Source organism: Chiloscyllium plagiosum, unplaced genomic scaffold (genome assembly GCF_037043375.1).
Source record: "Chiloscyllium plagiosum isolate Xiang-an unplaced genomic scaffold, Cpla_swu_hap1 HiC_scaffold_1, whole genome shotgun sequence".
Classification (NCBI taxonomy): Eukaryota; Metazoa; Chordata; class Chondrichthyes; order Orectolobiformes; family Hemiscylliidae; genus Chiloscyllium; species Chiloscyllium plagiosum.
Window position 1 is genome coordinate 38,384,572 of NW_028270139.1, and position 22,051 is coordinate 38,406,622.

The 22,051-nt window shown below is 40.3% G+C and overlaps 1 protein-coding gene across 9 annotated transcripts in view; it reads left to right on the forward strand.

Annotated features, from left to right (window-relative positions):
• The window catches only part of ptpn13 (protein tyrosine phosphatase non-receptor type 13), a 265,898-nt gene that overhangs the window by 60,878 nt on the left and 182,969 nt on the right, over positions 1–22,051 (forward strand). For all 9 annotated transcript variants that reach the window (XM_043695917.2, XM_087985860.1, XM_087985871.1 and 6 more), the window contains 2 exons: positions 10,069–10,254; positions 10,863–10,950. In XM_043695917.2, the coding sequence (XP_043551852.2) occupies positions 10,069–10,254; positions 10,863–10,950 (274 nt within the window). The remainder of the gene's footprint in view (positions 1–10,068; positions 10,255–10,862; positions 10,951–22,051) is intronic.

The window sequence follows — 22,051 nt, forward strand, 5'->3', positions numbered from 1 at the left end:
CTGACCTGTGCTTTTCCAGCACTGCACTCTCTAATCTCCTGCAACTGCAGTCCTCACTTTCGCATTAGTGAATCAGTGACAACCTATGATAATTTTGTGATTGCCATTTTATTTCAGATTTATTAATTAGCAGCACTTAAATTCCTTCAGGTGCAGTGTTGGCATTTAATCAGATGTCTCTGGAGCATTAGTGAATTATAGGTCATGCTGCGATAACGCGCATTTTGATAACACAAATTCACTAATGCGATTGATGAATTGGGAACACCATTTCTAAAGCACGAACTTTTAAAATGTGTATTGGCTGAAAGTTAACATACAGATGGAGCAAGCAATTGGAAAGACAAAGACAACAACATGTTATTAACCAGTACCTGTGGGATCAGAAGAAAGAACATAGAAAGAAGGATAACAATTGACTGAACTGGTTTTGGAAGCAAGGTCCCTCCTTTTGAAGAGAGATTTAATGGGTTACATAAGAACATCAAAAAACGTCAGATTAGGAGGTTTGTCATATTGCCCCTTACTTCTGCTCTGCAATTCAATATCCATACCACAAAAAGACTAATTTGTTTTTTGATTCCTGTTGGTATCTTTCTCTGGACAAAGCAAAAGAAATTGGCTATGCTTTTCAAATCTGTTGGGACCAATTTGAGTTAGCTAACTGCAGAAAAATTAAAGTAAATGTCCATGCAAATGAATGTCCATCAAAATGGGCCTATACTTCAGAAAATGCACAGTGTAAGTATTGTTCATTTTCAAAAATATGAGTTGGTGTTTTAAGCAACTAAGTAAAGAAACAGAAGTCATACAAATGCAAGCCATCTAGATTATTGACAATTTCAATCGACATGTAGAAAATTGAAGCAATATAACTTGGTGACTCTGTTATATGATTTAATAATGTTGTTGAACATGCGAACTGGTGACAATGTAGCATTAAAAAGGATTAAACAGCTTATTTTATCTTTGGTTTTACTGGAGAAGATAAATGCTCTAAGGTTGGATTTTCTAAGGTTGTGTTACAGATGTGAGGAAAATGCCAGACAGCAGGATAAATGAATGTCAATATAAAACTAATGTCTTCACATTGACGTCGATCTGCTCTTGGACCAGAAACTAGTAACTTGGGATATACAATCACAGTGGTTGAAAATGGAAAACCACAACAACTGTATACATTGGCCTCTGGGAAATCTATTGCTACATTAATTCATGGATGATCAGTGCTGCAAGGGGTACACAATTATCCATCTCTGTAGCTGCCTTGAGCACTTCAGAATGTCACCGGAAATGGAAGACAATCAAACTCTGATGCTTGTGTATTTTAGAATGCGATTATTGTCATAAAAATGAACACTTCTGAAGGAATTAATGTTCATTTTACATTGTGCTCTGTTAATTCTGTTTGTCACCCAGGCTATCGATGGAGATATGCAGTTGGACACTAGACCACTAGTATCTAGGCAAAGAGTGCAGGTGTATTCTGTACAGCTCTCAAAACACCTAGTAATTATGCCTGAGCAGTGCTATTGTTGTGCTTATTGCTATCTTGCAATACATATTGTATTCATCACAAATAGTATCTCTTCTGTAATAACTTTACAATAGTATATCCTCTACCACGAATCATGAGGCAGACCCAAGGTGAAGGAGGGAGGTTTTGTGGTAGTGAACAACCTCAAAAAATGCTTTCTATGCATCACATAGTGGCAGAAGTGGCAGCTAACACAAAGCCAGCAGTGAGAGTCAGGGTAACATCTCAGTGATTGAGTGTTGTCCACATTGATTTTATAATGCAATCGTTATTCTGTAATTTTGTTTTGCTGATTTGAAACAAGCCATTTTCACTGATCATATAAGATGCAGATGTAGAGAAATGTCTTCACTCCAAAATTTGGAATTTTTTGGATTCTCCATATCAGATAGTTGTGTATCCTCCATTATTGACTATGATTAAGACTGGAACATACAACGTTTTGGTCTTGTAATGAATCAATGAATGTGGGAAGCAGGTGCAAAAGTTGAGTTGAATCTGAAGATCAGTCGCGATCCTATTGAATGGTGAGCAGACTCCGAATAAGCTGCCTCTGTTCCTAACTCTTGTGGATCCCCAGCTACAGTTTCCCACTGCTTCTTTGCATTTCCACTAGTTGTCTAAGTTGTCAGCTGTGCAGCATTTTATTGATTGATTGCTTCCTCAATATCCAACTATATATCTCCACCCATAGTCTGGGTGACATAAACAGAAAGAGTGGCACTCAGTGTGACATGAACGTTAATTCCTTCGGAACCATTCATTTTTACAATAGTAATCACATTCTAAGGTACATATTAGTGTTTGATTACTAAGGCTGTTGCATTGAGAAAAGACTCATCTCATGATTCGCTGTAAGCGCCCATTATTGCAGTAAAACTGCGTCAATGGCTCAAAGCAGCAGTATGAAATTTGTCCAGGTGTGGCCTGTGCACGAAATCAAGGCAAATTTATTTAGTGGCTAACTGCCACTTTAACAGTCTAGGCTTGATTATCAGCCCCGAAATGAAATGGGTCACAGACTGTGCTATCAGGGACACTGTAAAGGAAAAACCTGCTCATTTGATGCTCATTTTGGACGTCTTCAGAGTTACCCAGCTCTAGAACTCATTACACCATTGGTCCAAACATGGGCAAAAGAGCTGAAGTCCAGAGGTGAGACAAGGGGGACTGCCCTTGACACCAGACAGCATCAAAGCAGAGCAAAACTGGAATTGATGGAAATCGAAGGGAAAACTTTCTGCTGGTTAGAGTCATACCTAGTAGAAAGGATGAAAGTTGTTGATGTTGGAGGTCAATATTTCAACCAAAGGGCATTGCTGAGTGAGTTATTCAAGGTAATGTTCCTATGTCCACCCATCTTTAGCTGTTGAACCAGTGACCTACCCTATCTAATAAGGTCAAAAATAGGGATTTTGCTGATGATTCAATATTCGGCACCATTTGCACTTTCTCAGACATTGAAATAGTTTGTCCTTTTGCAGCAAGACCTACACAGTGTCCTGTCTAAAGCTGGGTGGTACAGTGGTTAGCACCAGAGACCCAGGTTCAATTGCCACCTCAGGCAACTGTCTGTGTGGAGTTTGCATATTCTCCCCGTGTCTGCGTGGGTTTCCTCCGGGTGTTCCAGTTTCCTTCCACAGTCGACAAATGTGCAGGTTAGGTGAATTGGCCATGCTAAATTTCCGGTTGTGTTAGGTGAAGGGGTAAATGTAGGGGAATGGGTCCGGGTGGGTTGCTCTTCGGAGGGTCAGTGTGGACTTGTTGGGCTGGAGGGCCTGTTTCTACACTGTAAATAATCTATACTAATCTAAATAGCAAATAAGAGTGCCAGCTAATGACCAACTACATAGCACCTGATCTAACCATCACACCTTGGTGTTTAATACCATTGCCATTACTGAACTCCCACAGTCAACATCCTGCGGAATAACGTTGACAAAAAACTGAAATGGGACAGTTATTTAAACACTGAGAATACAAGAGTAAGTCAGTGTCTAGGAATTCTGTTGTAATTCACTTGACTGCCAGAGTCTCTGCACCACCTATAAAGCACAAGTTCGGAGTATGATGAAATTATCCCCACTTGCTTGGAAAAGTGCAGCTTCAATGTTGCTCAGAGGCTTGACACCATCCAGCACAAAGCAGCCAACTTGATTGGCACCACATCCGCAAACCTTTGCTTCTTCATCACTGGCATATTTTGATAGCAGTGCATACCATTTACACGATACTGTGCAGCAATTTACCAAGGTTCCTTTAACTGGACCATCAAAACCTGTGACCTCTATCACCTTGATGGACAAGGGCAGCAGATGCTTAGGTACACTACCATCTGTAAGATCCCCCTCCACGTCTCAACCATCCTGACTTGCAAATATATAACATCACTGGGTCAAAAGTCCTAGGACTCCCTTTCTCTAGTACTGCATCCCAACAATCCAAGAACTGCAACGGTTCAAAATGACATCTCAGCGCCAAGTTCTCTGGGGCAATTCGGGATGGGCAGGAAATGTGGACCTAGCCGATAGTCCCCACTATTTATGAATGAATTACAACGATCTTTATTTACACCTCCTCTAAGAGAATCCAAGAGGGTGGCAGAGAGGGAGATATACAATATACTACAGTAGATCTCCAGTTAAAACAAATTCCACCATTGTGGCAAGATTTGAACCCAAGTCCCCAGAATATTTCCTGGGTTTCTGGATTAACAGTCCAGTGATAAAAGCATTAAGCTATAGTCTTCCCATGTTTTGGAAATATGGTAGTAATAGTGTCACCAGCTTTCTGTAGAAATCTCTCCCACTCATTCCACCTGCATGCAGTATTTACAGGTTGATATTGAACCTCTGGCTGCATTATGAATGCATCATCTTTGGTTATCAATCCTGGGATGGTACTCAAACTTAGAGTAACTGGGCCTTAGGTAGGAAAGCTACACACTGTACAACAAGATCACAATGATAATCTATTGAATGTAATGTAAAATAGTATCTAGTCTGAAGTTAAATGAGATTTGTAATTAGGCTGAAATAGTTTAATTATTACAGTTGAAAATCTCTTTAATATTACTTACTGATGTTCGCCATCATTGTCAGAGTTTTTAAACTATTCCATTATCTCAGTGTCGATTAAAAGAAAAATCTGCCCTTAATTTTAGTCATCCAAATTAATATTACTGCAAAGAAACATATGCACTGGCATTCTTGATGCCTTGTTATTACCTTGAAGTTTTGACATCAAAAGGGATTTGCCATTAACAGCTGTTAACTGTTAACTATAAACAGATGATTTTGGAAACTCAACAGCTGGAAAGTGTTGTAAAATGAATTGAGGTTTGCTCCACTTGAGCATGAGATGGTATGGTTCTGCAAATTCTTTTAAGCAATATAAACAGCAAATTGTTGGCTATAAGTTATTTTGAAGTATGTAATATTTTCACTAAAAATTTATTGTTTCATCAGTGAACTTTAGAGTCGTTTCTAGCAATGTAACCTGCCAACATTTGAATTAATAGAGTACCTGAAAAAGAAATGTACAGAAGAATGTACTTTATTTGAAACATTTCGATGATTCTATACTTCTCTTACATTTTTAGATCATGAGGCGTTTTGAAGCATTTTCAGCTTTTTAAAGTAACTATTTTGTAGCTTCCTTGCTGAGCCATTTTCACTGCACTCTTCTACACTGTGTTGAGCAGTTCTTGCTCAGCTGAGTTCAACAATTTCAGTAGCAATGTTGAAAATTTTACAAAGGAATCCTTCCGGATAAAGGTGGCGATTGATGTTATGTTTAGGCTGAGAAAATTACACAGTCGAAAAGTGTGGTGCTGGAAAAGCACAGCCGATCAGGCAGCATCCAAGGGGCAGGAGAATTGATGTTTCAGGCAGGAGCCCTTCATCAGGAATGCCTGCTGAAGAGTTGTGCTTTTCCAGCACCGCATGTTTTGACTTTGATCTCCAGCATCTGCAGTCCTCACTTTTTCTCTGGAAAAATTATACAGTCAAATACACAGCAGCCCCTGGACCAGGGCTTCCCAAAGGGGTGTCACCTTGAGCTGATATTTGGTGCCAAAAGCTCCAAGGCAGTAATGGCCACCTTGGAGCTTTCACTGAGCAGAACATTCACCTTAAGTGAACTAAATTGGCTGAACATAGACATCTGAGGTTTTTGGGATCTCTGTAAGAGTACAAAGGTTATATAATGCGCAAGAGCAACGAAGTGATGTTAAATTGGTGTAATACACTTGTTAGACCTTGGCTGCTGTATTATGTGGATGCCATAGGAAGGATGTGAACACGTTGGAAAGTGCAGGAACATTTTGGGGTGAGGAAGTTCAGTTTGATTGAAGATACCGAGACTGTTCTTCTTGACAAGACGAAGGTGGCTAAGATCTGGTAGAGGCTTTCAAAATCATGAGCAGACTTAATAGAGTAGATAGAGAGAAATTGTTCCCGCTCATAAAAGAATCAAGAACAAAAAGGCACTGATTTAAAGTGATCTGCAAAAGAAGCAAGATTGAAGTGAGGAAAATCTTTCTTTACTCAGCGAGTAGTTAGGGTATGGAATGCACTATGGAGCGGTATGATGGAGGCAGATTCAAATGAGGCATTCAAGATGGCATTGGATGATCATTTAGATCAAAATAATGTTCAAGGACATGGGGTGAAAGGCAGGAACAGGGTAATGATGCTGATTTGAAAAGCAGTTTAAGGCATGATGGGCTAAATGGTACCTTTCTGTACTGTAAGAGTTTAGAGATTCTATAATTTCTCAGGAGGCTGAGGTGGATCATTCAATTGGCACTTCTGGCTGAAGGTTCTTCAAAGTGCAACAAGAAAAAACACTTCCAGTTATTTTTCATATTGAATAGGAGAAAGATGTGACTGGAGTTCACTCCTTATTTCGATAGACACATTTGTGAAATAGTGCGTACCACACATAGCAAAGAATGAGATGTGAATGGCAGAAATTCATTGTAAATTCTCTAGGCTGTTAATCTGAAGCATCTAAAGTCGGACTTCTATCCTACTTGTGTTACACACTTGAGTAAATGTTCTATACAGCAAAGTTCATGAATGCAAAACCAAATAATTCTATAATAATTCAGCATCATTAGTTTTTTAAATCAATTAGGCAGTAATTAGAGCCCTTTGCCTCAGATATCATACCAGTAATTTGATAATTAGTGAGTAGTTTGTGTCTGAAGAAGGCTTATGCCCGAAACGTCGATTCTCCTGTTCCCTGGATGCTGCCTGACCTGCTGCGCTTTTCCAGCAACACATTTCCAGCTCTGTGTCTAAAATAAGTCAACTTACCCAGAAGAGAATTGTGAACCAAACTATATTGTTCTGGGCCTCAAGGTTAGCTCACTGAAGGCAGCACAAAATCAGTCCGGTTTTATTTTCATCAAGCTATTGCTTCCAAATTGTCTATGAGCTAGTTGCATTTCAGTAATGAGCAGCAGTTGTGACTGTTGTGATTACAGGAATTTGGTTAGCACATTTGTTTCTCTGGATGTACATAGTATTGTCATGCAATCGTGTTGAACAAGAAGTAGCACAGGCATGAAATTGAAAATAGGGCCCACAACACCCAGCTTCACTAAGGAATTTCAATTTAGTTCTTTCTTCAAACTAAACACTAATATTGAAGATTTCCGGTGATGTTTCTTTTGACCTAACAGAGGATATCTTCAAATATAAGATTTTTGAAGTGAAAACCGTTCTGGAAAAACTCTGTTCTTGTGGCATATTTGGGAGAGTGAACCAGTTAACATTTTTAAACCAATATGATTTCTCTTTGGAAATTTAGAGAAAGAAATGTGATGGATTTTATGCTGTTAGAAAATGGAGATGGATTGTGTCAAACAAAACCCCGATCTGTTCACAGATCCATCCTGACGTCGGCTGAGCCTGACGAAATTTCAACATTGTTCCGCTTCATGATTTTATTTCAAATATTATTAATTTCCAGTTTCTCGACCCTAACTGCAAATTTATCTTCATCATAGTAATCCAATCTCTGCACACTTTCACCCCTCACCAGGATTGTCTGACAGTTCTATGTTTCTTATTTGAATGGCTGCCCAAACAGTTTCCAACTATTACCACTCTCCTCCGCCTTGCTGAATTTGTGTTTTCATTTAACAATTTCTCCTTCAATATGTCTCACTCCCTACAAATAAAAGTTGTTGGTATCTGCATGGTCCCCAGTTATGCCTATGGTTTTATGGTATATGTTAAATATTCACTGTAGCAATCCTATTCTGACTCTACTTTTGGTATATCAATTATTTGTTTCATTATTATCACCTAGAACTGGAAAAAGATAATATATTCTGCTCCCATTTTCATCTCTCTGTAGTTTACCTTCCTTGAGTTCTCTGTTTCATTTTCTGAGGATACGCTGTGTACTGATGTTTCTTGTAAGTCCAGTGACTCTCACTGCTACCTCAACTACACTTCTTCACATCCTGTTTCCTGCAAGGACTTCATTTCATTCTCCTAGTTTATCTGTCTTCCCCACATCTATTCCAGTGATGTTTCTTTCCACAATTGCTCTTCTGACCTGAATTCCATTTTGTCATTATTGTTGTCGGAGTCCTCAGTAGTGTCTGACCCATTTCCCTTTCTCCAAGCAAATCATAGATTATCTTTGTCTTCACTTCCACCCCACTAGCCTTTGCACCCTGTAACATTTCCACCACCTTTGGGATAATGCTGCTGCTGAAAATGCCCTCCCATCCCTTCCTTTGGAGCAAACAAAAAGGACTGTGTATTCCAAGATGCTTGGTCCACATCTCAATCATTTCCAACACCCTGTTGCCTTTTCATGATGTCTGTCCATGCATTTTGAAAGGGGGAGAATGGAACATGTGTTTCATTGTAGTATCTTACTGAGAAAAGAGGATTATCCATTGAATTTGGAGATTGGTGGTTGGTAAGTGAATGCAAGATGTGTTTCTGGGATGGAGAGAAAATGAGAGAATTTGTGCAGGACATAAAATTGATGTAGTTAAGGGCTAAGTCAACAATTGTGAAATAGAGTTCTAGTTTGAGGAAAAAGCAAAACCTGTCGGAGCATTTGTGTGTGGAAGGTGGTATCATGAGAGTGATACAAATGCAGAGAAATCAGGGACACGCAATAGAATCTTGCAGCAAGTTGAAAGGATGGAAGTGAACTTAGCAGGACTTAGACACTTAATAGTCAAGTCCGAGGGAGGGTTGCGGTTTCATAGCTCCTTGAAAGTGGAGTCACAGGTAGATAGGATAGTGAATAAGGCGTTTGGTATGCTTTCCTTTATTGCTCAGAGTATTGAATACAGGAGTTGGGAGGTCATGTAGCGGCTGTACAGGACATTTGTTAGGCCACTGTTGGAATATTGCGAGCAATTCTGGTCTCCTTCCTATCGGAAAGGTGCTGTGAAACTTGAAAGGGTTCAAAAAAAGATTTATCAGGATGTTGCCAGGGTTGAAGAATTTGAGCTATAAGGAGAGTTTGAATTGGCGAGGGCTGTTTTCCCTGGAGCGTCTGAGGTTGAGGGGTGACCTTATAGAGGTTTATAAAATCATGAGGGACATGGATAGGAGAAGTAGACAAAGTCTTTTCCCTGGGGTGCGGGAGTCTAGAACTAGAGGGCATAGGTTTAGGCTGAGAGGGGAAAGATATAGAAGAGACCTAAGGGGCAACGTTTTCACACAGAGGGTGGTACGTGTATGGAATGACTGCCAGAGGAAGTGGTGGAGGCTGGTACAATTGCAACATTTAAAAGGCATTTGGATGGGTATATGAATAGGAAGGGTTTGGAGGGATATGGGCCGGGTGCTGGCAGGTGGGACTAGATTGGGTTGGGATCTCTGGTTGACATTGACAGAAGAGTCTGTTTCCGTGCTGTACATCTCTATGACTCTATGACTCCATGAAATTGAGGTGTTTGTGTGAGTTAGAGGACAGGACATTGAATTTTGTTTCTTAATCCACCTCTTCATTCATGATAGTGGTCAGTCGAGAAAAATTTATTGTTACTTGGAATGAATTCTTAAACTAATAATCTTAAATCAACTATTGATTTGATTGGATGTATACTATTATATCTGTTTTCTTGTATCTTTTTCCCTCGTGAGCGATCATTTTATTTCTGTTCACTACAGCAGAAAAGCCTTTGCCTCCTCTAATAACAAGGAGTCAATACATTATATCTGTTGTACATTCTTGCCCACTTTTAAATTCAGTAAGTTGTCTTTTGTAGACAATGGAGCCTATCTCGTGATAGACTTTTTATTCCTTGTTTAGGTACATCTGTATAGTCCACTATTAGAAATTGCCCTGGCTTTACTACTGTATTAGAAATTTTGGATATCTCACTCCATTTTTTTGATATCTTGGATATTTTAGCAATCAACTAACATTCTTGAAATTTCTTTGTCTTCTGAACTTAATTTGATCTGAAGTGAGTTGTACACTATCTGAAAATGTGATATGTTCTTATAATGTAACTGGAGCAATTTATCTTCTCTGCTTTTTAGCCAATCAAACTTGGGGATCACCTGAATAGCATATTGCTGAATATGTGTGAAGATCTGATGTACACACGAGTGACGATAAGGACTATTCTAGATGCTTGCAGTGCTCATATTCGGAACAGTAACTGTGCACCAGCTTTCTCATACATTAAACAGCTGGTAAAACTTGTCTTGGGTAGTCTAACAACTGTAAGTACTGGGCTGTGGAATGCAATTATTTTGTGCTTGTATTATAATTATGTGGTCATGGGATTTTAACAATTATCAAAAATATGTTACTGGAAATCCTAACACTGCCCCCTTGTAAATTCATGAAACAAAGCAAGAGGTTGAAAAAAGCATAAATATGAGGAAGAAATTTAGAAATATACTCGCCAAGGAGAACAGTCCCAGCCTGTTTAGTCTATCCTCTCAATTAAAGATTCTTATTCCTGGAACCATTTCATTTTTGTAAATGGCTTTTGCACCTCTGCAATGGATCATTTTGGGATAGTGTTGGGGGACGAGCTGAGAATAGTTCACAGGTCGGTGCAACGTCGAGGGCCGAAGGGCCTGTTCTGCGCTGTATTGTTCTATGTTCTATATGTTCTATATCCTACTCAGTGAAATGTATCAATAATTGCATGCATTATTATAATATCTGCTAGTTTTTATTCTTTTCTATCTTGAGCCAGCAGTGATTTGCCATCAGTTTAATAATGGGAGATGGGCATGTTCTCTGTGTATAGTAATCTGCAATGTTAGACTGACGTTTTTACAAATATTTTGAATAATGCCTAGTATTATTCATTTTGTAGCTGAATCGGCTGTCCTTAAATACAATCAGCAAGCCAGATCGTAACCAGGAAATTCGTGATCGACTGAGAGGCAAGGGCCTTCCAATAGGTGAGGCAACATAAGTATTTAATAGTAAAGCTAAATGTGAACTCACTGGCTCAATGAATGAACTAACTGTTTAGTATAGTCTTGAACTGTGCTGAGGTACGTCCAGTCCTTGGTGGATGCTAAAATAGCACTCGGTGCTGTTAAAGGAAGATACCAAAATTATTAGGAGCAGGACTAGGCAATTTAGCCCTTGAGCTTCTTTGACTAATCAACATGCACGTCTGAACTCTGTCAAGTGTCCCTGCTCCTGAACTTGTATTTGGGGTTCCATTGCTGGAAAGTGGGATTTTGGATGAGAGCAGAATTTTGAGTAGGCACATTGAAGAATTCTCCTTGGTATTTCTGGATCTAGCAAGTTGTTTGCTGGCCTGACTGCCTACGAAATGTAGTCACACCTCACGCATTGCACATTATACCAACATAAGAGGAGGAGGCCATTTAGGCCCTCCCTATCCCACCATTGAACAAGATCATAGCTAATCTGCCCCAGGATCAACTCCTCTTTCATAACTACTCATGATAGCTCTCAACTCCCTGACATTTTAAAAACCTGTTTATCACCTTTTTGAATATTTTCAATGATCAAGACTTCACAACTGTCTGGTAGAGAATTACACATATTCAGTATCTTCTAGGCAACCCGAAATTCCTTTGCATTTCAGTTTTAAATGAGTGTTCCCTTATTCTCTATGTCCCCCAATTTGAATTTCTCCTACTAATGGAAATACCTTCCCAAAGTCAACCTTGTCAATCCCCTTACAATGCCTTGTATGTACCAATAGCATTGTTCTCGTTCTTCTAATTGCTAATGAGTAAAGGCCTAACTTGTTGAGCTAATTTTGATGAGTCAATCTCTTCATCTCCGAATCAATCCAGTGATTCCCTTTTGAACGGTCTCTGATGCCGATCTATCCTTCCTTAAATACCATGACCAAAACTGTGCATGGTAGTTCAGCCTCACCATTTAATTATTCCTGAACGTTTTGTGAAGAAGAAAATCTTGATTCCGCTGGACTGCACACTTTTGGAAGCTCGCTGCCTTTTGATTTTTTCCTACCAAAGTGCATGAGCTCACTCTTTGGCAAATTAAACTATATTTGCCAATTATTTGCCCACTCAGCTATCTATATATACCTGTAGATTCCTAATGCCCACATCACACATCTCCACCACCTGGGTGTATTGTCAGCAATAAAAAATAATGCAGTGTTGGAGCTCACCTTCACTACTGCACAAGCTCACTTGTAGATTCCTGATTGCACTGATGGTCTGAGTAATATGAACAGGTTGGTCCAGCAGTTGACTCTTCTGCGGCAGGAGTGGGATCTTAATTCTTCCTTCACAGAACTGCCTCTTGTGGCTTTGTATTCCTTGCTCCAGTTCATACAGAGAGTGTGCCCGGTAATTGATCTCTAATCTATCTACTCATGGACACATAGTCCTCGTCTCTGTGTTGATGGTTAGATTAGGTGGCAGAGCTTCCAGGCATTTGGACACTTCTTCAATTGCCGCAGATGCAATTCATGCATTTTATGTACCAACAAAGCAAGAGATTTAGAAGAGTAAGCCATTTGTGTGAAGGGGGGGCTTTCAGATGATTGAGCTGAAAGACCTGTAATTTGAAATACACTGTGTGTGTGAACATATAGATTAGGAGCAGAGGTAGGGCATGGATAGGGTAAATAGGCAATGTCTTTTCCCTGGGGTCGGGGAGAACTAGAGGGCATAGGTTTAGGGTGAGAGGGGAAAGATATAAAAGATATCTACGGGGCAACTTTTTCACACGTAGAGTGGTACGTGTATGGAATGAGCTGCCAGAGGAAGTGGTGGAGGCTGGTACAATTGCAACATTTAAAAGGCATTTGGATGGGTATATGAATAGGAAGGGTTTGGAGGGATATGGGCCAGGTGCTGGCAGTTGGGACTAGATTGTGTTGGGATATCTGGTCAGCATGAACGGATTGGACCGAAGGGTCTGTTTCCATGTTGTGCATCTCTGTGACTCTATTCAGCGTCTCGAGCTTACTCCATTCATTGGCTGTTTTGATTACAACCATAAACTCACATGCTCACCGACCCCAATAACCTTTACCCCCTTGCTTAAAAAGAATCTATTTACCTTTACCTTAAAAGAAATAAAGAATCTTGTTTCCCCACCTTTTCAGAATATTACGACACAAAGACAGACAGCCAAGTCAAATCAGCCTCCCTATCCCTGAATTCGCAAGACAGCCTAATAAAAACATTCAGTGACCCTCAAAATTGACCGTAATGATTCCTACCAAACTTTGTGAATAACTAATACCAGACCCAAGGTTTATAACTTAAATTAAAACAAATGAACAGTTTATTATTAATACTTTAGCTGAGCAACGTTACACAACAAACTTATTTGATTAATGTCCATTATTTAAACTCAATTTCCTTTGATTCTAGCTCCCACTGAAACAAACCTGTATGTGTTTGGAATTCCATATTCCCATCTACCACCAATAACCCTGGATTCTCTTAACATGTTTCTTTTCACCTCTGTCTTAAAAATATTCAATGACCTTGCTCAATGTGGGAAGCCAGGTCCATTTCCAGTGTCTGGGACCTGCACATGTGCAAGATGTGTCTCTAGCTGTAACTCCTGGAAATCTGAGTTTCTGAATTGGAGCAGCATCTGGGGACACTGGAGCATTCGTGAGACAGAAAGTATCATGCATAGCATTATTAGAGAGGTGGTCACACTGCAGACTCAGACTCCACAGGCAGGAAGGAATGGGTGACCATCAGGCAGAGCAGGAGGGCTAAGCAGGCTGTGCAGGAATCTCCTTTGGGTCTTCCCCTGCAAAACAGATATACCATTTTGAATAGTGTCGAGGGGAATGGCCTCTAAGGGGACAACAGCAGCAGCCAAATTCATGGCTCCACAGTTGGCTGTGCTGCAGAAGGAGGGAGAAATAAACATAGAAATGTTATAGTTACAGGGGGATTCAGTCATAAAGGGAATAAATAGGCGTTTATGTGGTTGCAAATGAGAGTCCAGGATGGTGTGCTGCCTCCCTGGTGCTAGGGTCCTGGATGTCTCAGAGTTGCAGGACATTCTGAAGTAGGAGGGTAAATGGCCAGTGGTCATGGTACACTAACGACATAAGTAAAAATAAGGGATGAGGTCCCAAAAGCAGAATACAGAGAATCCTGAAGAAAGCTGGAATGTAGGACCTCAAAGATTGTTATCTCAGGATTACTACCAGTGCCACAAGCTAATCAGAGTAGAAACAGCCCAATATATTGGATAAACACAAAGATGGCGTGAGGGGGAGGGTTTCAGATTCGTGGGGCACTGGGATCGGTTCTGGGGAGGTGGGACCTGTACCAAATGGACAAGTTACACCTGGGCAGGACTGGGACTGATGTCCTTGGGGGTGTAACTGATAGAATGGTTGGGGAGGGTTTAAACGAGTGTGGCAGGGGGATGGGAACCAGAGGAGTAGGGCAGTAGATGCAGAACTTGAGCGAGAGGTAGAAACTAAGGCAAGCGTGACTAGGAACAAGAACGGGCAGGGAAAGGCTGCTGAAAAGAACACTGCCTGAAAAGCACGTGTTTCAGTGCAAGAAGTATAATGGGCAAGGCAGATAAAATTAGAGCTTTGTTTTATGCTTGGAGCAATGATATTATTGCGATTACGAAGATTTGGCTGAAGGAAGGGCAGGACTGGCAGCTGAATGTCCCAGAATTTAGATATTTCAGGTGTGGTAGAAAAGAATGTAAAAGGGATGGGGGTGTTGCATTACTGGTAAAGGAGTATCTCACAGCTGTACTGAGGAAGAATACTTCAGATGACCCTTGTAGCTAGGCAATATGGGTAGAACACAGGAGTAGGAAAGGTGAAATCAGTGCTGGGGGTATACTACATGCCTTCCAACAGGCAGCAGAAGATAGAGGAGAGAATATGTAGACAGATTTTAGAAAGATACAAAGACAGAAGGGTTGCTGTGGTGGGTGATTGTAATTCCCCTATATTGACTGAGGGAATCCATGGTAGGGGCTTGGATTGGGGCAGAATTTGTACGGACCATGTTAGGGAGGGGAGGTGGAGGGAGGGGTGGTTCTTGACACAGTATGTAAACAGTCCAACCAGGGAAGGGTTATACTGGACCTGGTTTTGGGAAATGAGCCTGGCCAGGTTTGAGGTTTAAATGGGAGAGCATTTTGGGAATAGTGATCACAATACCGGTGAGTTTTATGATACTCATGGATCAGGAATAACAGTAGTCCTTGGGTTAAATTGGGGGAAGGCGAACTACAACAATATTAGCCAGGAACTGGAGAATTTCGATTGGAGTCAATTGTTTGAGGGTAAATCCATATTTGACATGTGGGAATATTTGAAACGGCAGTTGATAAGAGTTCAGGACCGGCACATTCCTGTGAGAATGAAGCATAGGTGTGGCAAGGTACGTGAACCTTGGACGACCAGGGATGTTATGACCTTAATCAAAAAGGAAAAGGAAGCGTATATAAAGTCTGAGAGGATGGGTACTTGAGTATATATGGACAGTAAGAAAAAACTTAAACGAGGAATTAGAAGGGCTAAAAGGGGTCAGGATAAGTCATTAGGAAACACCATTGAGGATAATCACAAGGCTTTTTATACATATAAAACGCAAGAGGGTAGCCAGTGGAAGTCTTGGCCTACTCAAGGTCAAAGGAGGGAATCTGTATGGAGCCAGAAGAGTTAGGAGGTCCTTAATGAATACTTTATGTCGGTATTCACTAAAGCGAAGGAAGGATGACCTCGGGGAAGACAGTGTCAAATTTCTAAGCCAAGTTGCTATTAAAACGAAAGAGGTATGTACATCTCAAAAAGTGTTAAGATAGATAAGTCTCCAGGTCCTGATCGGATCTATTGGGGGAGGCAAAAAAACAAATTGATGGAGCATTGACAGATATCTTAGTATTCTCTTTGGCCACAGGTGAGGTCTGAGAGGACTGGAGAATAGCCAGTATTGTTCCATTGTTTAAGAAGAGTAGCAGGCATAATCCAGGAAACTATAGGCCTGTGAGGGAAATTGTTGGAAAAGATTCTCCGGGACAAGATCTGTACGTATTTAGAAGCAAATGGACTTCTTAGCAAAAGACAGCATGGTTTTATGTAGGGGAGGTCGTGCCTCACTAATTTGATGGAGTTTTTTGAGGAGGTGACAAAGATGATTGAGGGAAAAGCGGTTGATATTGTCTACATGGACTTCAGTAAAACCTTTGACAAGGTCTCCCATGGCAGACTGGTACAAAAGGTGAAGTCACATGGTATCAAGGGTGAACTGGCAAGATGGATACAGAACTGGCTTAGTCATAGAAGACAGAGAGTAGCAGTGGAAGGATGCTTTTTGGAATGGGAAGTTGTGACTCGTGGTGTTCCACAGGGATCAGTGCTGGGATCTTTGTTCGTGATCTACGTAAATAATTTGGACAAAAACGTGGCTGGTCTAATTGCTAAGTTTGTGGATGATACGAAGATTGGTGGAGTTGCGGATAGAGAGGATATAACAGGATACAGCTCATTTGGAGGCATAGGCAGAAAAAATGGCAGAGGGAGTTTAATCTGGACAGTGTGAGGTGATGTATTTTGGAACGTTCAGTATAGGTGGAAATTATACAGTTAAAGGCAAAGCCTTTAGGAGTATTGATATGCAGAGGGATCTGGGCATGCAGGTCCATAGATCACTGAAGGTGGCAGTGCAGGTAGATAGCTAGTGAAAAAAGCTTTGAAGAGGGTACAGAAAAGGCTTACTAGGATGCTGCCTGGTATGGGGGATTTTAGCTTTGAAGAAATGTTAGATAGACTGGATTTTGATTTTACTAAAATGCAGGAGGTTTAGGGGTGACCTGATAGAAGTTTATAATTTTGTGAATGGCATGGATAGAGTGTAAATTATGAGGCTTTTTCCCAGAATGGTGGGGTCAATTACGGGGGGGACACCGGTTCAAGGTGCAGGGTGGGGAAAATTAAAAGAGATGTGTGAGGCAAGTTTTTCAAACAAAGGATGGTGAGTGCCAGAGGAGGTGGTGGAATGCACATAATAGCAGCACTCAAGAAGCACCTGGACAAATACATGAATAGGAAGAGAATAGAGGGACTGGATCCTGTAAGTGAAGACAGTATTAATGTCGAAGGGCAAAATGTGTTGGCACAGGCTTAGAGAGCCTATTCTGTGCTGTATTGTTCTTTCTTGTTGTTCTTCAGCTTCTGAGATGCATGATTCTGAAGTTGTACAACCCTTTAAGAGAAAATAATTCTCCTCATCTTTCCCTTGAAAGGGCAGCCCCAAATTTAAAGCAGTGCCCTCAATTTCTGGACTGACTCTGGTAAGCAAACATCCTTTCCATGTCCACCTTGTCAAGACTATTTAGAATCTAATATTTCCAACAAGCCACCCCACAGTCATCTAAACTTCACTGAAAATAAGCCTAGCCTGTACAACCTATCCTCATAAGACAATCCCCTCATTCCAATATCATAGTAAAGCTCATCTGAACTGCTTCCAATGCATTTAGGTCTTCCTTAAATAAGAGGACCATAACTTCATACAGTATTTGAGATATGGTAATTCCCTGTATAATTGCAGCATAATATCCTACCTTATACGTTCAGTTCCGCTCAAGACAGCATCCCATCAGCCAACTTGATTACATGCTGTACTTGTATATTAACTTCTTGTGACTCAGGCACTGTAGCTCCTAAATCTCTATGCACATCAGAATTCTACAGTTGTTCATCATTTAGATAATAGTTTATTTTATTCTTCCCGCCAAAGTGAATGACCACACATTTTCCCATGTTATACTCCATCTGCCACATTTGTTTTTGCCCACTCTCTCAACCTATCTGTAGCTGTCTATGACTTCCTTTATGTCTTTTTCCCAACATACTTTCCTCTCTTTCTTGGTATCATCTGCGAATCTAGCTACTCTGTCGTCGTTCCCTTTAATGTAAGTCATTGATGTAAAAGTTGTCTATGACTTCCTTTATGTCTTTTTCCCAACATACTTTCCTCTCTTTCTTGGTATCATCTGCGAATCTAGCTACTCTGTCGTCGTTCCCTTTAATGTAAGTCATTGATGTAAAAGTTGACACTCCAGCACAGACCCTGTGGGATTTCAACCATTTATGCATATTTTTTGTGATGTGCCAGCTCGCCAGCTGATCTTCTATCCATACTAATATATGAGCCCTGGTACCATGAAACTTTATTGTATGCAATAATGTTTGACGTGGTACTTAGTCTAATATCTTCCGGAAATCCAAGTATCGTATACTTACAAGCTCATCTGTGACCATGGCACAGAACTTTCTCAAAGAGCTCCAATTAATTGGTTGAATGTAATTTCCCTTTAAATAAACAATAACCCCTGGTTTTAGTTTTTTTCCCAGAAAAGGAAAGATTCTCTCTACATCTATCTTCTCTTAATAAAATGAACAATCATGTCCCTTTTTTAAATATTTATGTTGAATATTATTGGTTTAAAATAAAAGTTCTGTGTATTTGTTTTTAACAGTGTGTAATTATGCATTCACATGTGTATTGGTTCTTGCATCAGTAGGATTAAGTACGTAATCCCACTTGAATGAAGCATTGTGTCAGTTTCTTAGGAAATCTGCTTTCAATATTAGTCACTCAAATTAAAATGAAACCAATTTACAAAGCTCAGCATTAGAAGTAAAGACAGAAAATGTGAGAAAACTAATGATGTTCAAATGTCCTAAAATTTGATAAAGCATTTCTTCCCACTTACATTCAATTCCACGCTAATTCACAAGTGAAATGTAGTGCAAATCGTATTGTTGCTTGACATTTTCTCATTCAATGGTATCACATTGAGAAGGAAAACAGGAAGTGATTCACAAATCTGAGCAATATGCAATGGTGTTATGTATTATCTGTTAAAAGAATGAGTAATCTCACATAGATAATCCAATAACTATACAAGGGCAAAATACTGGAAATGATGGAAATTGAAAATAAAATAGAAAATGTTGGAAAGACTGCAGCTTTCATGTTACAAAAGCCAAATGGAATGGTATTGACTAAAGTAACAAAAGGTGTGTGGGGGTGAGTGTGAATGGCAGAATAGCAACCGTGTGGATGCCAAGTAAAGGGAAATGTGGGAATTACATAATTTTTTTTTTAAAAAAAGGATGTAATAAAGAAACAAGATTGGAGTGGAGACTATAATCTTAACTCTTATGTTAAATCCAAAAAGGCAGTCCAAAGTCAAAAGATGAGATGCTGTTTCCCCAAGCTTATGTTGAACTTTTTGCTGATCCACTAAAACTCAGGACTGAAGGGCCAGAGTGGGACTGAGGTGGAGAACTGAAATGACCTGAAAATTGAGAGTCATCCTTCCACAGAATGATAACCAAATCTGCATCCGGTCTTCTCATTGTGGCGGAAGACCACATGCTTAACACCAAATATAGTATGCTCAGTTGAAGGAAGTGCAGTTAAGTTGCTGGCTTAAAAAAAAGAGGGAGTGTATTGCTCCTTTCTACTAAATTATATAACACAATCAAGGCAAGGTTGGAGGTAGGCCCAGTTGGTCGACAATGTAAGAAAGTGGAGATTTGGTGTAATACAGTAATTTTCAGAAATTACGGAATTCAATGTTGAGATCTCAAGGCCGTAAAGTGCCGACACAGAAAATGCAGTGTTGTCCGCCAGCTTGTGTTATGTTTAAGTGGAACTTTGCAGCAAGTCCAGGACAGAAATGTTCGCTTGAGATCAAAGTGCATTATTAGAACAGCAAGCAACTGCGAAGTCAAGTTCATTCCTAAGAATGGAGTGGTGGTGTTACAAAAGTAATTGAGGGAGAAGTCTGCATCGGACTAGAACAAGGACTATTCCACATAGTATCAGCCAACAAAAAGCAGAGGTAGCTAGGAGGAAGAATGTGCAGGCCTTGGAGGAGGTCCAGAGGAGGTTTACAAGACTGATCATGGGAATGCAGGGCTTTTCATATGAGGAGCAGTTGAGGACTCTGCGTCTGTACTCCAGAGTTTAGCACGATAAGGATGGCTAAGTCATTGAGTGCCTTTTAATACAGAGATAGGTTCTTGATTAGTAAGGGGATCAAGTGTTACGGGGAGAAGACAGGAGAGTGGGATTGAGAGACCAATCAGCCATGCTGGAATGGTGAAGCATGCTTGATGGGCCAAATCATAAATGAATGATACCTTTTTCATTGGGAAGGAATCAGGCAGACTGTTAGTGTTTGCTGCATTTCCATAGCAAAACCTTCACCAATTAGTGCTTACCTCACTGGTCTGTAAATTAAGATTGACAGTTAACTGTATCCTCATGCCAGCAATGGTCCAACCAGAGAGCACCTTCTTCTCGTGCTGTGTAATTGAGATTCCTTTTGCAAGTTTGATTTCTTGTATCCTAGGCCTGATGAGTGCAAGACAAATATTTATTTGTCTTTTGCATTTATAACCTGTCTTCAAACATGAATATGAGCTTAGACGTACACTGTGGAAACCTGTAAGGTTTATAGTGTATTACTTTTTATTTGCAAGTCTAACAGGAAACAGTGACATAGTGGCAATACCACTGGGCTAGGACTGCAGAGGCCCAGACTTGTGCTCTGAGTCATGTGTTGGTCAATGTGAGTCTCAGCAATGCAAACCTATCATCTCTTATTTTAAAAAGCCATCAAAATTCATATTGTCATCCTTGGGTGGTTCAGCCCCCATATGATTCCATAAATGATTTGGATGTGAGCATAAGAGGTACAGTTAGTAAGTTTGCAGATTACACCAAAATTGGAGGTGTAGTGGATAGCGAAGAAGGTTACCTCCGATTACAACAGGATCAGGACCAGATGGGCCAATGGGCTGAGAAATGGCAGATGGAGTTTAATTCAGATAAATGCAAGGTGCTGTATTTTGGGAAAGCAAATCTTAGCAGGACTTAATGGTAAGGTCCTAGGGAGTGTTGCTGAACAAAGAGACCTTGGAGTGCAGGTTCATAGCTCCTTGAAAGTGGAGTCGCAGGTAGATAGGATAGTGAAGAAGGCGTTTGGTATGCTTTCCTTTATTGGTCAGAGTACTGAGTACAGGTGTTGGGAGGTCATGTTGCGGCTGTACAGGACATTGGTTAGGCCACTGTTGGAATATTGCGTGCAATTCTGGTCTCCTTCCTATCGGAAAGATGTTGTGAAACTTGAAAGGGTTCAGAAAAGATTTACAAGGATGTTGCCAGGGTTGGAGGATCTGAGCTACAGGGAGAGGCTGTACAGGCTGGGGCTGTTTTCCCTGGACCGTCGAAGGCTGAGGAGTGACCTTATAGAGGTTTACAAAATTATGAGGGGCATGGATAGGATAAATAGACAAAGTCTTTTCTCTGTGGTGGGGGAGTCCAGAACCAGAGGGCATAGGTTTAGGCTGAGAGGGGAAAGATATAAAAGAGACCTAAGGGGCAACTTTTTCACGCAGAGGGTAGTCCGTGTATGGAATGAGTTGCCAGAGGATGTGGTGGAGGCTGGTACAATTGCAACATTTAAGAGGCATTTGGATGGGTATATGAATAGGAAGGGTTTGGAGGGATATTGGCAGGCGGGACTAGATTGGGTTGGGATATCTGGTCGGCATGGACAGGTTGGACCGAAGGGTCTGTTTTCATGCTGTACATCTCTATGACTCTATAACCATAATGATATAGTTTACTCTTAACTGCCCTCTGTAATGGTCATGCAAGACCACTCAGTTCAAAGGCAATATATTAAGAACAACAGATGCTGGCCTTGTCAGCAGTGCCTACTGATAATCCCTTCTGTGTATTTCAGTTTACTTAACATAGTTAAAATAGGATTAGACAAGATTTTAACTGGTAGAATAGAGTTGTTTGTAAAATGTTATGAATTATTTTTGGAAGTGCTGTTCTTCAGTGTATGGAATTTTGCTTTTTCTAATTCTCTGTTATGTGTTATTTGGATTTATGTACTGTATCTGCGTAATGGTCTAGATATCAAGATCTTAGTGATTAGGTCATCCTAAAAACACATTTTTTAAATAAACATAGCTGTGGAAAAAATTTTACTGTGGAGAAATCTCTC